At 41.2% G+C, this 19,389-nt stretch overlaps 2 protein-coding genes across 4 annotated transcripts; both read left to right on the top strand.

Moving 5' to 3' along the window:
- The first annotated feature begins 6,607 nt into the window (after nucleotides 1-6,607).
- Nucleotides 6,608-10,075, top strand: LOC104419520 (ethylene-responsive transcription factor RAP2-12). 3 transcript variants are annotated; one of them, XM_039301304.1, is made up of 3 exons: nucleotides 6,608-7,100; nucleotides 8,733-9,667; nucleotides 9,784-10,075. In XM_039301304.1, the coding sequence occupies exons 1-2, from the start codon at nucleotides 6,827-6,829 to the stop codon at nucleotides 9,620-9,622; spliced, it is 1,164 nt and encodes a 387-aa protein (XP_039157238.1). In that variant the 5' UTR covers nucleotides 6,608-6,826; the 3' UTR covers nucleotides 9,623-9,667; nucleotides 9,784-10,075. The 3 variants fall into 3 exon arrangements, with proteins under 3 accessions (XP_039157238.1, XP_039157239.1, XP_010029503.3); XM_039301305.1 differs by having other exon boundaries at nucleotides 8,733-9,671; XM_010031201.3 differs by having other exon boundaries at nucleotides 8,733-10,075.
- A 2,241-nt stretch (nucleotides 10,076-12,316) lies between these two features.
- LOC104419519 (GDSL esterase/lipase 3) lies at nucleotides 12,317-17,390 on the top strand. Its single transcript, XM_039302571.1, is given in 9 exon segments — nucleotides 12,317-12,590; nucleotides 12,692-12,813; nucleotides 13,055-13,143; nucleotides 15,265-15,501; nucleotides 16,018-16,064; nucleotides 16,724-16,876; nucleotides 16,879-16,965; nucleotides 17,112-17,185; nucleotides 17,187-17,390. Coding segments are annotated over 9 exon segments (1,233 nt in total). The 5' UTR covers nucleotides 12,317-12,370.
- Nucleotides 17,391-19,389: the final 1,999 nt, after the last annotated feature.

Below are 19,389 nucleotides of genomic sequence, written 5' to 3'. Positions count from 1 at the left end.
GTGGCACTTAAAATTATTCTAAGTGGAAAGATTAATAAGTGCGACAAAATGAGCTACATCCAAATTAAGTCTCAATCAATCAAAACCCTTGTAAAAATATCAGTTATTTTTTCTATTTCTTTTTGGAAATGTTATCTCTTTTAGAGTTGTGAATTATTTTCAATGCATATGATATAATTCGACGTCAAATCGATCATCTTCCCAACCATAATAATGAAAAGAAGAAAAATGAATTCTCTCCATTCCCTTAAAATAATCCTCAAGTTGATACAAAAGGTGCGTTGCCCTCCCCCATCACGCGAGAGGCCATGGAGCTAAAGGATAATGCAGATATCATAAAATCAATGAAGAATAATATAAGAAGGAACTAGTGGATATTCAAAAATCAACTGTTGCCCGGACGATGCAACTTTGGCAATCCCATTTGTCCTTCTCTTTCAGCTATTGATATCATCAAGGATGACATGGCAAAAATAGATAGACAACCAAGTAACAAATAAATAACTAAATAAATAAATAAATAAATAAAAACCCAGAGCTGAATAAGGGACAGGGACAGCCCTTGGGATTTTATTTTTTGGGAGATGAACTGTTAATAAAAATATCTCTCGAGCATAGAAAGCATCGCCTCTCAAGCTAATTATCCAAAATTTCATGAGTTTATTATACTTCTATCAAACAATTCAAATTTATCAATTGAGTCATAATTATTTTTATGTTTTATTCATTATATCCATTCGATCAATTTTAATCAGAGATCGTTAATGTGAATTTTAGGAGTTCCACGTAAAATGGCTTTAACGTTGATGTTGACAACTTTTTTATATTAAATTTTTAATTATATTATTATTATTATTATTATTTTAACAGCAACCCTCGTCAAAGGTAAGAGTTGGCCAACTCTCGCCGATCACAGGCAATGGCCAGCAACCCTGTCGATCATTGGGCGAGTGGGCGGCCAATGAAATCTCACAGACCTGGTTGTTAAATAATTTCACGCAAGACCTCGAGGGCAGATGTAATTATCAGCATCAGTAACTTTACATATAAAAATAATAGCATCATTAAGGGATAAGAACAAGGGATCGATGTCGACCGACAAGGTCATGATCACTCGATCAGTAAAGGGGATAGGCATTAGAAATTAGACACGTTCGACACCTCGGACATCGCATCCGCCCCCCCCGAGCACCTTGTAGAAGCGTGTGGAATCACCAGCTAGTAGCCACTACTGTTCAGTCGATGATTTTTAATTTCTTCTTTTAAACTAGTTTAGGATTCTCTAGCGTCACTTGGCGAAATTAGCTGCATCAAGTCAAGTGGAACCTTTGCTGGTGGCAAACATCCTTGACAAATAAGCGAAAGGGCGAAGGCATCGATCGTTCTGACAAGTTGGTTTTAATTAATTAAGGTTTTAAACAAGTTGGTGGTAATCTTCTGTCGTTAACAAAGAGGCAAACTTACTTGGCAAGCCCCATCCTTTTGGCTTCTCCGACTCTCAATGGATATTCTCTTCGGCAATGACGATGCACGTATATTATTTTTAAAGGATAAGTGTATTTAAAATTCTAAAATTTATCATGAAAGTGCAATTGAGTTTTAAAAATTATGACATAAATTCAATCGAGTTTTAAAACTTATTACAAAAGGTGTAATTGAGTCCTCAATTTTTCAAATAGTGCAATCAATTAAAGTATTTAATTAGACCATTTCGATAAATTTTAAAACTTGATTATATTTTATGAAAGTTTTAACACTCAATTATATTTTGACAAGTTTTGAATTTAACTGAACTTTTAATAGTTTTAAAATTTCATTGTACTCTCGCAATAAACTCTAGGACTTCAATACTTGTATCCCTATTTCCGACTATTATAATTAGAAATAAGAAAATATAGAAGGTTTTATTTGTTTCGTGAAAAATGAATAACTTTAAAAAAATTAAAAATAATCACTAGAGATAATCAGCCAATGAAAAATGTTTTTATTATTCTCGTGAATGATGAAAATATGTTTTGTTTGAACCTAAGTAATAATTTTCAAATGCTTTTCAAATCGTTTATATCTTGCAAAACAAAACGCATATTGGATTTTTTTTCTACATGAATGGAGTATAGGCTTCTCTTGAATCGAATCACGTTGGTACTTTATATGGCCAAAATCATGTCGAGATCTTGTGCCCCGTAGAATCTCGCTATGGACATCTGATAAAAATAAATGCCTAAGTAACCCAGGTACATGAATCGATCATCAAGTTGCAATGTATGAGGAGTTGTCCTAATCCAACTTGGGTATAAATTAATGAGGGGAGGCATGTACGGGGGCGAGATGAGGATAGGGATCAAGTGCAGGAGAAATGGGCATCGAAAACCTATTTAAAAAGAAAGAAAGAACAAAGGCAAAGGCATCGTCTCTCAAGTCGAACAAGTTGGATTAGTTTAAGCATTTGATTCTTACGTAAAGGATAAAAGTGAAGATTTTCTTTCCTCCTGGACCCATCTAGTTGTTGTGTGACTATTCTCTTTCTTCTTCTTTTTTTTCTCTTAAGGATCTAAGAGGCCAAAAATATATATTTTACAATATTTATTTGGGAAAAAGCCACAAAAAATTTGAAACTATATTCACTGCCACAAATTTACCTCAATTTTGTTGGTAACAAAAAATTCCAAACTTATATTCTTACAACACATTTACCCAAACTATATAAGTGTGATACATTTATTTTGAACTTACCAAAAACCCCAAATTTAGGTTTTTTACATAAAAAAAATCTCAGAGTTAGTGTGTCATACAGGTACAATTTGGATTTTTAGTGTTATAAAAAAAGTTTGAAGTAAATACGTTATACTAGACAAAATTTACAGTTTATGATGGCTTTTTCTCTAATTGTTAGTGGCCATGTTTACAATAACTAACAAGCATGTGAAAATTTATCGGACCATTGCCAAGTATTTTAAAAGTTTTAACAATTGGATTAATGTATGGTTTAATATTTAAATATCTAACGCTCTTATTCATGAGTAGGTTGGACTTTGCCTAGAGACCTATTGTAGAAATTTATAATAAATACGAGATCCGGAAAGAAGTGAACTTAAATTTGATAGTGATTTCACAAGATCTTATAAATTGAGCTTGACTAGATGAGTAGCTATTATTGTAACGATCTGGTCCAATGAAGATGTAAAATGTTCGTCGGTACTAGAGGGCTTGAATAGGAATGACTTCCACAATGATGATAAGGGCGAGAGAGAACTGAATAGCGCATCAAATAAGTGGAGATTGTCACTAGAATGGAAATTAGCTCACAATAAGGATGCGTTTGGTAACGATTATGATCAGAACCGATTCTTTTTTATTCTATTCCTGAGTGATTCTACGCATTTTAAGCCGTTTGGTAATTTTTCAAAATTTCGATTTTGGAATAGAATTGCGTTTGGTACCATGCTCATTAATTCTGTTCCAAATCAATTTTTTACTTTTTTTTCTTTTCTTTTTTCATTTTTTCCTTTTCTTTTTCCTTTTTTTCTTTTCTTTTTTTCATTTTTCTCATCTTCTTCTTCTTTCTTGTGGCCGGTCACCTGACCGACGACCGCCAGGCCGAGGGCCTAGCGACCTCACGGAGCGTCGCCGGCCCTCGCGAGGCTCACCTAGCCTCGCCGGCGGCCAGGCCGGCCTTGCCAGGGCTGGGCGAGCCTCGCCTGGCCATCGGTGGGGTTGGGCAAGCCTCGTGGCTGGGCGTTGCGAGGCTTGCCCAGCCCCTGCCTAGCCCCGATGAGCTCGCCAGACCTCGCCCTGGTTTGGCGAGCCTCCGGCGAGCTTGCCGGACCGGCGGACGGCGGCGGCGGCGATGGACGGCGGACGGTGGCGGACGGTGGCGGACGGTGGTGGACGGCGGTCGCGAGATGGCCAAAGGGAAGAAGGTTGGTTCTTGATTTTGATTTTCAAATTTGTTCTAATAATAATCAACTTTTTTTTTTGTTCTTGATTCTATTCCCAATCTATTCCCGACAACAAAATTTTTACTAAACGCGATTCTAGATCTAAATTGATTCTGAGAATAAAGAATCAAATTTGGCCCTATTTGGATGGTTAACAAACATGGCCTAAGCGTCTTCTAAAGTGACAGCAATATTCAGTTTGGAGACTCCCATCTAAAATGCCTGAGTACATGATTATGACATTTTAGGACGGGTGTCCACCTCTGCTATAAAAATATCGAAACCCAAGCTCTGATTTCGATGTCCTGGGATCGCACGAAAGCAGCGGCATCGTCCCGTCCCCTCCCCCTGCCCAATTCGATTGGAGCCATGCGCGGCCCCTTCCGAAAGTCGCGTCATGAGCCAACTTGACCCCTTAAAAATCATTGAATTTTAGGGTAAATATAAAAGGAAAAAAGAGAAAGCATGAAGAAGAAGAGAGAAGAAGATGAAGGAGTGCACGTCAGGAGGAGACGGGGGGAGGAGGAAGATAAAGCGTGTCGATCAAATCAACCCGAGCCATCGGGGCTCGGACCAGCTCGCTCCAGCCCAATTATTATTCACGTGTCGTCTTTTGTCGTATCCCCCACCCCGCGGGGACCACCCCAGTCCCTTCCCCCACCACCTTGTCTCTCTCTCTCTCTTACCATGCCATCTTTTCGAGGGTTTTCTTTTGTCGTGTCAGTGGCTGAATCCGGTGCATGCACCCCAAATTAAAGGGCGAAAAAACGGAAAAAATGAAAAAGAAATTAATAAGGAGAAAAAAAACACAAGTTGGGTGAAAAACGTTTGACGCCCTCAGTTGACCTCCTGGGCTGGTGGGTATTACGGTTCTGCCACCGGGGCTTAACCGACCTCGGTCGCGGGTCTGTTTTGGCGGCTTGCGGGGTGGTCGTGATTTTGATGATTTGCTGACACGTGCGGGTCGGTGCCTTCCGAACCACCCACTACCCATTTCCACCCTTTTTTTTATTATTTTATTTTTAAAATTCTTTACTTTTTTACTTTTGGGTTTGAAGGTTTTGGTGGCAAACTCGGAGAGTTTTTGGCTTTCGATAGGACTTCAGTACCAACGTGGAGCCTGAAAGTAGGGGAACTTTCTTTCACTCAAACGCGCATGCACCGGTGGCGCTCGGTAGTTGTCGCCACAATCTTCTCGTGTCCTCTCTCCCTCGCGTTTTTTTTGCATTGCTTGCGGTTTATCGGAAAGCAAATGCCTTTATATACGTATGTATAGCTTTTTCTGATGCTTGGTTTCGTGTGATGGATTGGAATTCATAACGTATAATGGAATACTATTTTCCATCAAGATAATAACGCCCTATGGATGAACTGTTCACGTGATTTCGTTAGTCTAATCGGGATTTAGAGAGTAATGCATTATTAGCGCTTTTTTAATATGTCAATATTTGAGTTGATGGGTGTCTCTTGTTCTGTCAAATTATGTAGCCTTGAATGATTATTGATAATAAATTACATGCCTCACAAACTAACACTTCTCTAATTAAAGGTCCTTTATTTTTTTGTTGATGTGTTGTAGAGAAATTGGATATTACTTTCATCATATATAAAAGGAATCATTTTTTTGGGGAGCAAGTGCATGATTTACGGCTACAAACCTCGAGTAATAGGAAGCTGTCTTGAATCTTCGTCTTATTTTCTCTCGAACCTACGAGTTGTTAATAATAGTAATAGGGGTATGGTAGAAACTTCGAAGAGGCACGTTATGACTTTCAAGAAAGCCATTTCATTTTGGTAATGTCCGTTGAATTTAGCCATGGAGGTGTGTGGTTGGGAAACTAAGATTGGGACTTTTACTAACTTGGAGACGCGAGGTGGAAGGTAAGAAATTAGTCCCTAGGGTGCTCTGACCGAAATTCAAGAAAAGTTAGGCGATTTTGGTCCGTACAATTGGCTTGGTCAAATCGGGTGACATAACTTCTCTTAGATTCGGTAAAGGTAAAGACCTTCCCGCATGTCCACTGTTCACGAGGTCGACCAGTCAGTCACGTGCGGAAAATTACCCGACTGAAATTAATCTCTCCCTCGAGTCTCATGCACATATCGATAAAAAAAAATCACAAAAAATCTAAAATTATTACACTCATAATAAATTTACTTGCAAGTGGTCTTGTTAAATTTTATCATCAAATTATCGAATTGAATAAAATGTGGGCAATTGGAGAGTGTATCATTTGGATTTTTATCATCCATTTATTAAATACGTACTGATTTATTATTTTTTTGATATTAATTCAATTTAACGAAAATTAATAAAATGTAAAATTATCATAAATATAGTAATTTGGAATTTTTAGTGATAAAAAATTAATTTAAAATAAATTCTTCATAAATATATTAAAATTTTGAGCTTTCACGATAATAACCTTAATTTTTTCGGACAGCATTACAAGAGTTGAAAACCGGCGCCCTCCCACAATTTACTTTCGATTCCGACGTATCATCACACAATGATAGCGCGCGTAAATTCGCCGCCCGAGGAAGGGCAAACGAGTACTTACACAGATCGCGAAGTAATTACCCACGTTGCCCGAGGGCAAATCAGTAAACCCACCCCGCGCTCCGGTTGCGGCACTTGCACTTAAAATACACGATTCCCACCAAACCTTAAAAAGAAAAATCCGTCGAGATAAAAAGCCCCTCAAGGAGGAGGGAACAAAGTTATAATCTCTCCATTTTCTCTGCAAAATCTCTCTCGTCTGCGAAATCGATCGACCGATCCTCACCGTCCGATTCCGAAGCGAAGCAGCTCCGATCGTCGCCGTCTCCCTTCCCCGTTCCTTCCCTGATCTACCGTCGTCCGGCGGTTCCCCGTTCCGGCTCCAGCAATGTGTGGGGGCGCCATCATCTCCGACTTCATCCCCAACCAGAGGGCCCGCCGATTGACCTCGGACTTCCTATGGCCCGATCTGAAGAGATCGGCCGGCAAGCAGTCGAGGCGGCCGGCCAGGTCGGAGGTCGTCGATGTCGTGGACGATGACTTCGAGGCCGACTTCCAGGGCTTCAAGGACGAGTCCGACGTCGAGGACGACTTCGACGACGAGGTCGAGGTCGACGTCAAGCCCTTCGCTTTCTCCGCCGCCGAGCCTCGGTACTCCAAAGGTAACGCACTCGGGCCGACGGCTTTCTTGTGGCTCTGGACCTGATCTTTCTTTTGCGTCGATTGTGGTGGCATTTTTTTTTTTTGTTTTTTGTTTTTGGTGAGCGGTGGCTTCGTTTTGCTCGTTAGGGATTTGGAAATGGGGTTTTTAGGGTTCTAGTTCGATTTGTTTTGTGGGGCTTGATTTAGTCGAGCGTTCTAGAAATGAGCCTTCGTATCTGATGATCGTCTGCTGTTGTATGGGTTCGTATCCTTTTGATCGAGCGCCTTGCGCCGCGATGTTCTGTTTTTGGGGTTCTCTTTTGCTCAAAGCGTATGCGTGTTCCGCGATATCTTCTCCGGGGAAAAAAGTTTCGAGCTTTTTTGATTATTTATTTATTTATTTATTTTGATATCGTTTTGCATACAAAGTTTTAAGCCTATTAGGAGTATGAAAATTTCAGGGATCTCGGGGATCTTGGCTTGGTAATTGTAGGTCGTCCTCGGTGATTGTTTACTCATTTACTGATACCCCATATGTAGATTTGTCGATTTGCTTGTTCTCAGAAGAAATTTCGTCGGTATTTAGGCTTCCCCTTTTTAATCTTAGTCCTACCATCACGGAGGAATATATCTGTTTCGGTAGTTTTAAATCATCGGTGAAGAACTCTCATTTTTCCCTTTATCTTATGGGTCAGCTTCTGGTCAGAGATGATACATGCAAATTCGTTGTTAGCTTCAGGAAATCATCCTCCCTTGCCATCTTACTTGTCATTAGCACTTTGGATAGATCAAAGCCCTTTTTAATTGTGAGGAATATGGCTCGCTTTTGGCTTTTGTTCAATTATATCGGGTTTGATTTCGCTAAATAAATGGGACGTTTTAAGTTTTGGTCGTAGGTAAAATGGTTACTAGGATATGTAGCGAGGTGTAGAGCGATTAAACTGCAGATGTTTGGTATGGAGTATCTCAACTAGAGGAGCTTTCCTTGGTGAATTAGCCTGTTAGCAGATATATAAGTTTGTAGTCTGCTGTATAAATTCAGAGTCATTAGACCTGCAACTCTGTCAGTCTTAACTCGTGTAATAAATTGCTTTTGGCTTCATGAACTCTCATCAGGCCTGAACTTGGGTTCCATTTGTGTACTTCGTGGGAAATTTCACTACTATAATTGACCGAAAGACATAACCATCTATTGTAGACTGCAAATAATACTCTTGATCTCTTAAGACCTTCAGTTGAAATATTATTCTGTAAAGGATACAACTAATGATTTGACTCTTTTGACTTACTCACGGGTAATATGAGAGAATGATATTGTTCTTTGGTTGATGATTCATGATACTATGTTGATCTGATTTGTAGTACACCGGAATGTCTATGTGCTGGCATTTGCTGCTATATAGGTTTCTTTTGTTTAGAGAAATCTGGCGTGTGTGTTGTTATCTTGCTTTATTGTGACTTAAATGGTGTTGATGTTCTAATCTGAGAGGCTTATCATCAATTGCATTTAAATGGAGTTGGATAATGCTGAACGGAGGACTATTTATACCTCAATCTTCCCGTCAGTTTGCTGTAGGTCTATTAGACGGTGTGTTATATCAGTGACTTATAGTTATCATTGTGTGTGATGTTTATTTCTTCTAATTCTGAAGGCTCTTCAACCACCAAATCTGTGGAGTATAATGGGCAAGCTGAGAAATCTGCCAAGAGAAAGAGGAAGAACCAATATAGGGGAATCAGGCAGCGTCCATGGGGAAAATGGGCTGCTGAGATCCGTGACCCAAGGAAAGGGGTCCGAGTTTGGCTTGGGACGTTTAACACAGCAGAAGAAGCTGCCCGAGCTTATGATGCTGAGGCTCGGAGAATTCGTGGCAAGAAAGCTAAAGTGAACTTCCCTGATGATTCTTCCAGTGCATCATCAAAACGCTCTGTGAAGTCAAATGTTCAGAAACTTCCCAAGACAACAACAAACAACGTGCAGCCTAATCTGAATCAAAATTTCAATTATGCAAACAGCTCTGATGATGACATTTACAGTTCCATGGGTTTTGTTGAAGAAAAACCACCTACTAACCAGTTTTACATGGATGCTTTGAATGCCCAAGGGGTTTCTGGAATGAATTCTCTTTCCCCTGCTGACAATGCCCCCTTGTACTTCAATTCAGACCAGGGAAGCAACTCATTTGAGTGTTCTGACTTTGGTTGGGGTGAAAATGCCCCAAGAACTCCAGATGTCTCATCTGTACTTTCAGCTACCCTGGAAGTTGATGAATCTCAGTTTGAGGATGCTAACCCAAGGAAGAAAATCAGGTCTGCTTCTGATGATGTGTCCGAGGAAGAAAACACTGCTGCAAAGACATTCTCTGAGGAGCTGTCTGCTTTTGAGTCCGATATGAAGTTCTTCCAGATGCCATTTGTGGATGGTGGCTGGGATCCGTCAGTGGAAGCCTTACTTGGTGGAGAGGCAACTCAGGATGGTGGAAATGCAGTGGATCTCTGGAGCTTTGATGACCTCGCTCCCATGATGGGGGGAGTCTTCTAAAAGAGTTACCGTTGGCTGGTTTTTTTTATGTAAATAAGGCTACATGTTAGTGAGTCCTCGACTGTCTGCCTGTCTTATTATATTGAGTTGTTTTCCGATGTTAAAAAGTCCTAGTCAATGAGAAAGAGAGATTGCTTCCTAATATGCTGCAATGCTTTCAGGAATGATTTGTCTACTGTGGTGGTGGAGTACCAAACGTTTGAACATGGTTAAGCCTTGGATGAAGTGTGGTTTCCCAGTCAGATATGTGGTATATTGGAGTATGCTGCTGACTAGGTTAAGTTTTAAAGTCCAGACCTTCTTATTGGAATTTTGAACTTACGTCTGTAATTTGATGATTATGTGTGATAAATGCTGAAACTCTGATGACAGCAATAGCTTGTTCTGTTGGCCAGTGCTTCTCTCAATAATTGCCAGGGCCTGTGATAAATTGTGGCAGTCGATTGGATTGGATTTTTTCTCTTGTATGCATGCTACCTAAATACTTAGGCAGTACTATAGATCTTCAGTTCAGTCCATCGACGGTGGAGAGTTCTGCGAAAAGAAAGATCACGGGCTCAATGCCTCTCTCCTACTCTCTCATATTATTTTGCATGGTCTTCATTGATATAACTAGTTGGGAGTCTCCAACACTGACTTGAAGTCAGATTGAATGCCTGATGTATCCGTGTCAAGTGAGTCGGTTACCCTTTGGTCATTTTGGGTTGAACACTTCTCGGGTCCTTCTCTTGGGTAAATTTCCGCTCATATCTCTCCCTGATACTTTTCGGCTTCTGCAAGGTATGGGAGCTTGGCTTCTGGTTCTTTCTCTGCCAAGAAAAGTTCTCTCTTAATAGAGTTGTAAATATTAAATATTGAACTTTGGCCTGGCTTATAAGGATGTTTTTGCCAAGTATATGATCTTTTTCTTTCAATTAAAATTGAAGTTGCTACACCAACTACTTTATAGGTAGTCATGGGAAGGGAGAGAAATAGAAAAGGGGAACTTTCATGAACTTTCATTATTAGCAAGTGGGGTGGCCTGAGTCTTTTGGAATCGTTGTAAAAGGAGGCTGCTCCTGGCGTCGACAATGCCACGTGATGGTGATGGGCACTAGCGGTGGGATGGGAGCTCGAGTCATTGACAGATCACTGAATGTTAGGTGAGACTGGTGAATGGGGGTGGTGGGGAGTCGGGTGGGGACGTTTCTTTTGTCTTGAGGCGAAATTTGCGTTGGAACGTGAACCCTTCTGCTGCGGTCCTGAACCTAATCTTTTAAGAGGCAGAGGAAAAGAGGAGGATCTTTCTCATGACGAATTAGGACGTGGGCGCTGGGCAACGCAGTTGAGGTGGCTTGTGAATATTGATTGATGCGGTCAGCAGCCTAAAGCTCGCGCTGGCAGGGGCCGGGCTGGTGGTGGTGGGCAAATCCTGAGAATCTGAGACCTTCCCAACCGTCGATTAGGTAGTACATTTTCTGACCAAAAATAAGAAAGAGTGGTAGATTTCATCTGCGGGTATGGATGATTAGCGATTGCGATTGCATTAGATCCATGGATCAGGGTCCATTAGATCCATCGACTGAGGTCCAGGCAAGAGCTGAGATCATTATATATGTTAAGATTAATTTAATACAATTAATAGATTAACCAACTTTGACTTTTATTGGGTATTAAGATGTTTTATTTGTGTTAACGTTCACCTAAGTCTGCCATATTGTTAATATGTCGATTTTGATGTCAATTTCGATGTAATCAATTTGGGGTGATCGCTTTTCAATCCGGTCCAATCCAATATAACCAGTTATGTATTGTACATTACTCATCATGGTTGTTGCAATTAATGGTCACATCAAGTTTCTTCTTGCTTACGATGGCTAGGAATGTAGTTTTTCCTCTTTCAAATCAATCTGAAAGTTTTGTAATCTTGTAGCAATTGGTCAAGTGGACAATGGCTCCTAGATGAGCAAAATTTGTTTGTCTTACTACTGAAGACAATGTAACTTTTGAAAAGTTTCGGGGGAGGAGAATTGAAGTTCACTTAGGGTTTCACTTTACTTAATTTTTTGAAGAAATATATATAGTTGGTTTGGCTTGGTTCTCCATTGGAACCGACCAAACCGACCAAACCGACCAGTATGATTTAGTCTTGATAGTTCCTGGTTTGATTGGTCCATCCTGCTTACCCCTATACTCAATGTTTGTGTGTCACGAGCTAATGGGTGGTGTTCATATGTGCTTTGCCCAACATAATTATCAGATCATATGAGTCCCCTTTGAAATTAACCATTACGATGTAGTGGACGTTGCACAAATTCAGGGGGCTCATATGATGTGCCGCAAGTTTTGTAGTGACTCCATATTGCTAAAGGAAGTTTGGTGAAGCAAAATCAAGGCAATACTATAGAACTGCTTTAACTCAAAACTTGTTTGTCTATACTTAAAATTAAGTGAAGTTAGATGAACTTTTCCCTCTTTTTGTGCTTAATTGTGGATAGCCAACATCGGTCTCCCTACGGTCAAAAAAGAACAAATTTCCTGGAACTTGCTTGGAGGGGATTGCAAGCAACTTATTCAACTCGGTAGAAAGATGCCATAGTTTCGTGCAAGAACAAAAGTTTCAGACAAGAACATTCAACATTTTTCTTGGTCAATGCATAGAAAAAGACTGGGAAAATTAGGTTACGATCGCCAGAATTCCACATGAAAGGGAGACACATAAATCTTAAAACAGAGGAAACTTGGAAACACTGTCCGACCAAGATCATCATGTTGACTCCAATTCTCAATGCAATTTTCTCGCCCATGCTCGCAAGCCTTTTCATCTCGATTCGCTGCGGCAATCCACCGCCAAGAAATTTCGCTCTGTTCGTCTTCGGGGACTCCATTAATGATGCAGGAACCGACAACCACATCAACACCACTGCCAGCTTCAGAGCCAACTCCTTTCCCTATAGAGTCCGACAGATTCTCCGACGGTCGTCTTATCGCTGATTTTATCGGTTAAACTTTTTCTTTTAACTTGTGTTCGAAGTGTTCGTTTTCATTCGGTTTCAAGAACGGTTTTCTTTACCCGTTTTCATGATGCAGCTGAGTATGCAAAGCTGCTGCTGATCCTGCCATATCTCCAAATGAAAGATGATGAATTCATGGGAGAGGCGAATTTCGCGTCTGCTGGAGCTAGTGCTTTGATCGACACTTACGAAGGATTTGTATGTAATTGTGTCATCTCTTTTCTAATTACTGACACGAGTCCTTATTTAATGTAAATCTTTTCTTTAGGTGGTAAGTTTCATGATGCAGCTAAAGCAGTTCGAGAAGCTATAGAAGAAGCTAAGCAAGAGATTGGGGAATGAGGAGGCAAAGAGAGTAATTTCGGGGGCTGTTTATTTTATTAGCGTCGGAAACAACGATTATTTGATGCTGATTTATCGCAATCCCACCCTTTTTCAGTTGTCTTCGATAAAAGAATACGTAGGGACAGCGATCGGAAACATCATCACCGTGCTCGAGGTTTATTTCTGGATCCGGCTTAAGCATGTGTAATTCTTCCCTCTAATTTGGGCTTAATTAACCTTAATTGATGGTCATAACGTTGTTGAGGGTGATGACCTATGAGTAGTATCTGAAATATTGGATGTCTGCCATCCATGAGAAAAACAACCGGGAATGGTTCTTGCTTGAGGGTTGCCAACGAGCCTGCAAAGCTCCACAATGGAGCTCTCATGTCAGTTCTCAAGAAGCTAGAGGCTTAGCTACAAGGATTCAAGTACTCCGACTTCTACACTTCAGCCCGGGACAGAATCCGAAACCCATCGAAATATGGTCGGTAATGCAAGTCTTTCTAACCTTAATATAGGCTTACATCTTTCTATGGACAATGAAAGGTTGATGGAATCTTTTCTCTCTGAAATTGATTTCAGGCTTCAAAGAGGCGAAAATGGCATGCTGCGGTTTGGGTTCATATCGGGCGAACCCAAGTTGCAGAGGGCAAGAGAGAAGTGAAAGAATATTTGTTGTGCCGCCATCCTGAGAAATTCCTATTCTTTGACAACCATCCGATTGAGAGGGCAAATCAACAGTTTGCCCGATTGACGTGGAACGGGAGTTCAAGCGTGACCGAGCCATATAATGTAGAAAAGTTCTTCAAATTGGGGTGAACTTGAACTTTTTCTTAGACCATTGAGGAAATAAAGGTACTTAAGCTGATATTTGAACCAATTGGACCGATTCATGACTCGATTCTATGTTTTAAGTTCCATTTGGGGCGACAAGACATAGGTATCACGTTTCTCGTGAGGTTTAAGGTGAAATATCAATGATCTGTCTCATTGTATTTGATGGTTAAGACAAAAGACCAAAAGATGGAAGGGTACTGTAATGTCGATGGATTTTATCATACAGCCCATTAAATTCTGTGCAAGCTTGATCAGTTGTTCGTTGTCAAGATGGACAGAGCTCGGGCCCAAGCCCCCCTTGGCACTTAGAAGATGGCATTTGACCAGACTAGACTATAGACGTGGTGTAACGAGCTACCGTGACTCAACAAAAATGGTGAATCATTGAGAATTTAGATGTTCATGTAAGATTATGCCAAGAGCTCTAGACAGACTGCGCGAGACCTTTTTGCATAATTGGGTAAGAATGTTGTCGGCATGTGGTGCAGTCATTGGACCTGCCGGATTGCCACAAAACAACAGATGGTATGGGCCGGCCAGGGACTTCCCCACCGGTCCGTTCATCATCGAAAGATCCAAAGACCCCCCTTTCTTGTTACGGATGTCACTCCATACAAAATTGGGTACGCGTTTGGACAATGCACTCGTTTTGACCATGAATGATACAACATATTATGTCGATTATGATTGCGTTGGCCGTTAGAAATTTCTTTGGATTCCACGTTGCGGGTGCACGAGCCGTCTCATCAATGAATAATTGCTACACGACCTCCAACTCGCACAAGGTGTTTTAGACTAGTTTGATGCCAATTAGTTGTAATAAAAAAGTGCCGCAGGTGCCTTACCAAAAAAAAAAAAAAAAAAAAAAAACACCGCAGGTGGGTTTGAGTAGGGCTGTCGTCAGTGGCATCAGAGCCAGAGTAAGAATGCTTAACGTTTGCCTGCAATGTCTGTTATGCTGGTAGATAAGTCTCGTGCAACCTTAAATAGACACGATACATTTCATGATGTTAGTAATGCAATTAAGGCCCATGTATGGCCACTTTGAGATTGTGCTAGAATAACCCATTTTGAATCCCATAAGCACATGATTTAGTGAAGCGGGCTTCTGTCTTAAGTAGTAAAAGCGATTACAAATTGGTTAAGAGCGCTGTCTCCTCGACGAAAGCCTCGTGCGTTCAAGTGTCGAACTCGCTGGCCAAAAGTGGAATGAGAAAGGTAAAAGCACCGTGATGGACTTCGACTTTTTCAGGCGGATTCTCCGTAAGAGAAAATCAATGGTACTTCTGCGTGAGAAAACAGGTATGGGTGCTGACGTATTTAGATTCACTACGTAACCGGGTGTTTTCAAAGACGCAACCGAGGCTTACGATTTATGCGAATCACCTCTTGCATCTTAAGACACGAACTACGGCCATGGTATCTCCTATTTTCAAGCAGGCGCTGCCAATTACGACTTCCACAGGTGCTGGTATATCCATGAAGAGAAGCCTTCGTGACAAATACTATGATCACCACGCTTCAGAGGACGAACATCATCCAGCCCACGGGCGTAGTCATCATGTCGACTCTGGCTCTCCGCATCGTTCTCTTCACTGTTCTCGCCAGCCTCTTCGTCTCCACTCACTGCGGTGATCAATCTCGGAAAGGTGTCGCTCTGCTCATCCTCGGCAACTCCCTCAACGACGCAGGGACCGACACCAATCTAAACACCAAACACGGGTTATAGAGTGAGTTTTCCTCCTCATGGCGAGACGTTCTTCCACCATCCCACCGGCAGAATCTCGGACGGTCGTTTGATCGTCTATTTCATCGGTAACTTGTTTTTTCTTATTTATTTTTCGGGTGACTCAGTTACTGCTCAATTCGTTTACCGTTCTACTTTGTTTTCTTTTTCTTTGGTCATGCAGCTGAATACGCAAAGCTGCCGCTTATGCCACCATATCTCCGAATAAAAGAAGGCGAATTTCGCATCCGGTGGAGCTGGTGCTTTGGTCGACACTTATAAAGGATCTGTATTCTTTGTTATTTATCTATCTATTTTTTTTTTGAATCGAAGCTTTGTTCGACATATCACAGGTGGTGGATTTGCAGACGCAGCTGAAGCAGCTTGAGCAGCTAGAGGAGAAGCTGAGGAAGGAGATGGGGAGCGAGAAGGCGAAAGGATAATTAAGGAGGGTGCTTACTCGATCAACATCAGAAGCAATGATTACTTCATGCCCCTCCTCTATTAACCAGCTATGTTGTGGGGATGGTGATTAGAAACATCACCACTGTGCTTAAGATACGAAGCTGACGAGAATTCCAATATTTACCCGGTCTCCGGAAAGTCTTTTCTGGTCTCACTTAAGAAAAGATCTTATGGACCTTGTGATTTCTTTGCAATTTCTGGGCACAAAGCGACAAATTCGACAGATTTATATATCAAATCTGATGTAAATTGGCAAATTTGAAAAAGGCTCGAGTTTGAAATACAAAATATTTTAACAAGTTTAGTAGAGACATGTTGCCATGACACAATGAAACACGAGTATATAATCCAAATTGAAATATGAACTGGAGATGCCGACCCTTAAAGATATTGCTCTTAGAGATGATGATAATTTTTAAATAGTCGTTTAAATTTCTAGGCCATGATTTGATATTCAATTAAAAATTGTAGGATCACTCAGCTAATTACATGTCATGTAGCAATGCGCGTTGCACAAGCGTAGAATCATGCAAACTTTTTGGTGCCTTTTTATCTAATACTCAGGTGGCATCTGAGTGTATCACGATTAGTCCATCTCTAAGCGATCATAAAGATCTACATAAGCACTAGATAGTATGTGTTTGCAAGGGAACTTTGTTGTTTTGGCCTTACCAAAATTAGACTTGCAAAACAGCTGTCAATTGCCGTGGCATTTCGAGGGGGTGATATGGCTTCCTGGTTTTTCTTTCCAGGGAATATACAAAGTAGGAGGAAGAAAATTCGCAATGATTGGAGTAGGGCCAATTGGCTGTGTGCCAGGCATGAGACCACTGACCCCAGATGGATCTTGCTTAAGTGAAGCCAGCAAGCTCGCAAAGCTTCACAACATTGCTCTGACCACAAAGCTGGGGGGACTCAACTTCAAGGATTCGAGTACTCCTACTTCGATTTCTATACTTCAGCCCGTGAGAGAATCCAATACCCATCAAACTATGGTGAGTTGTTTATGCTCTTTGCACTTTAATTTTGCTTGAGTTTTAAGCATCATTGCTCCTATACCACCTGTGGACTTATTGCACTTCTTTACATCGCTTGTGCACTAAAGAGAAGTCCTTACTTGTGATTTGTGAAATTGATTCAGGTTTTAAGGAAGCGGAGACCGCGCGTTGTGGTTCGGGTCCTTATAGGGCAAATTTGACCTGTGGAGGGAGGGCAGAGAGGAGTGAACAAATTTTCATTATGCGGCCATCGTGAGAAGTACGTGCTCTTTGATGCCTACCATCTAACCGAGAGGGCAAACCAGCAATTTGCGCAGTTAATGTGGAATGGGAGTCTCGGTGTAATCAAACCTCGCAACTTGAAAGCATTGTTCAAACTCGAGAGTGCTTGGATTTTTTTTTCTTCCCAAAATCATAAGTAAATAAGTACATACCACTCAAACATCATATTATGAATGACGAGGCATGATGTTGGATTGATGTATGGTTGTACTTCTGTTAAAGAACGAGGACTTCAAATGAGCCCTAGAATTATTTGATCGTCGACAAACTCGAATGCCTTGAAAGTTTCGGGAAAAGTCTGAAAAAATGAGATTGACTATTGCTTAATTCCATGCTTTTAAATGCATTTTAAAGGCCCAAAACACGGTCAGCGTTCTTAAGATGTGGTCAAATGATAAAAGAACCTATATTGAGAAGAATTAAGAATGAAAAACATCAAGGAAAAAGAAGAGGGAAGAGAGTCGATTTCATTATGTATCCTACTAACTATGGGCCAGATTGATTTTCCATTCATTCCTCCAAGACGAACTCGCCCCAGTGCTACTAATGTGTTTAGAAAGAAAGTTCACGGGCTCTCCAGAGAAACAATAAGTATGTTAAGATCGCTTACAAAATTAATATACTAATTGACGTGACCAACTATTATTGGGTGTCGAATGTGCGACTTCTTTAATATATCAATCTCGTAGGTTAGTTTTAGGTTGCTTAGTGTTGTTCTTTCGAAAATGGCGGGTTTGCCTTTATCTTTTTTTTTTTTTTGGCCGGATTATCTGATTTACAACTCTTTTAATTTTATTTTGTTCCAGAATTAATGCGGATAATATAATAGTTGCTGTTTACAGGAGCTAAACACCTCTTTTAATCATTTTTCTCATTGGTTGATTTTTGCCATATCTTGAAACTGTATAGCCTTTGTGGTCCTTCTGCCAGTTTTTTCTAGGCCTTTTTTTTTTGTCCGGTCATTGCGTCATTGTCTATATCAAGCATGCCCACCTCGTACTACTTGTCAAACAAGCGTAATCTCATTCTCATGAAGTTATCTCGAACGGGCCCTGAGGTCGTGCGAGCGAGCGATGGCCGCTTGCGGAATGGCCGGAAAATTTCCCAGCGATGCGTCGACGTCATGAAGTTCCCAAAGCTTCCTCCGCTGATCCGTCGCTATTCGACGGGCCTGTCGTTGACGGAGCCAGTCTGGGCCGCGGCTTAGCGAACCAGGAATGGGATCGAGATGAATGATGGGAGGAACAGAGGGACGAGAGGCGAGAAATGTGGACTCGGTGGCCCGAGGATGTGTCGCTGTTGAGCTTGCCTCGGTTCAAGCGCTCAATCTCTGCCATGAGATGGGCCGATTTGAGCTCTGAAATTGTCGAGGACCTGCTTGATGCACCGTGCGAATCGGTGCGTCCCGGGTGTCTCGAGATCCGGCAGGAAGCCGCCAATGTCGTCATCCTCTTCTTTGGTGCCTTCAAAGAGCGAACAAAGAGAGCTTCTGGAGACGATAATCACGTTTATGCCACTGGAGAAGACGACCAATGACTAGACCTCTCTTTGGCAAGGGCCTTGACCAAGCCGTGGTGAGCGCCGACTGGCCAGGGCCAAGACCTTGGCGAACCTTTTTCCAGGAGGATGGACAAGAAAGAATAGGACAAAAAAAAAAAAAAAAAAAAAAAAAATATTACAAAAATCATCCACCTAAACACTGGTGAACTGACCATCGTATCACGTCGGATAACCGACCTTGATTAAATTACACGTCAATAATTTTTAATCTAAATTAACCGGATGAATTACACGTCAACTATCCATATGGAATGACATGTTTTGGTTTGGGTCAGCATGGGGTGCACCTGAGGAGAAAATATTAGGTACATGAGTGATAGAAATGTCGGATTTGTTCAAGCCCACTCAACGCTTGACACTTGTCTTCCGTGGCCCCACATTGTAGAAATTTTTGAAGTTTTAGTTGGTCAGTCAGTCTCCCTCTCTCTCTTACTTTTTTTTTTCTTTCCTCTTGCTTTGGCCATGGTTGCCATGGAGCTCAACCTCAAACTTGGAGCTTGGTAGCCTTGGCCACTTGAGTTTCGAGCTTGGCCTCAAGCTCGTGGAGGTGGCCACTTCAAGCTTGTGGCCATGGTGTCT

This window comes from Eucalyptus grandis, chromosome 9 (genome assembly GCF_016545825.1).
Source record: "Eucalyptus grandis isolate ANBG69807.140 chromosome 9, ASM1654582v1, whole genome shotgun sequence".
NCBI classification, from domain to species: domain Eukaryota; kingdom Viridiplantae; phylum Streptophyta; class Magnoliopsida; order Myrtales; family Myrtaceae; genus Eucalyptus; species Eucalyptus grandis.
This window is presented reverse-complemented; position numbering and strand designations above follow the sequence as displayed.

Excerpts from the sequence above, each read along its gene's own strand:
- LOC104419520 (XM_039301304.1), top strand. The coding sequence starts at position 6,827 with ATGTGTGGGGGCGCCATCATCTCCGACTTCATCCCCAACCAGAGGGCC. Across the intron at positions 7,101-8,732 it reads CGAGCCTCGGTACTCCAAAG|GCTCTTCAACCACCAAATCT; the intron begins GTAACGCACTCG and ends CTAATTCTGAAG.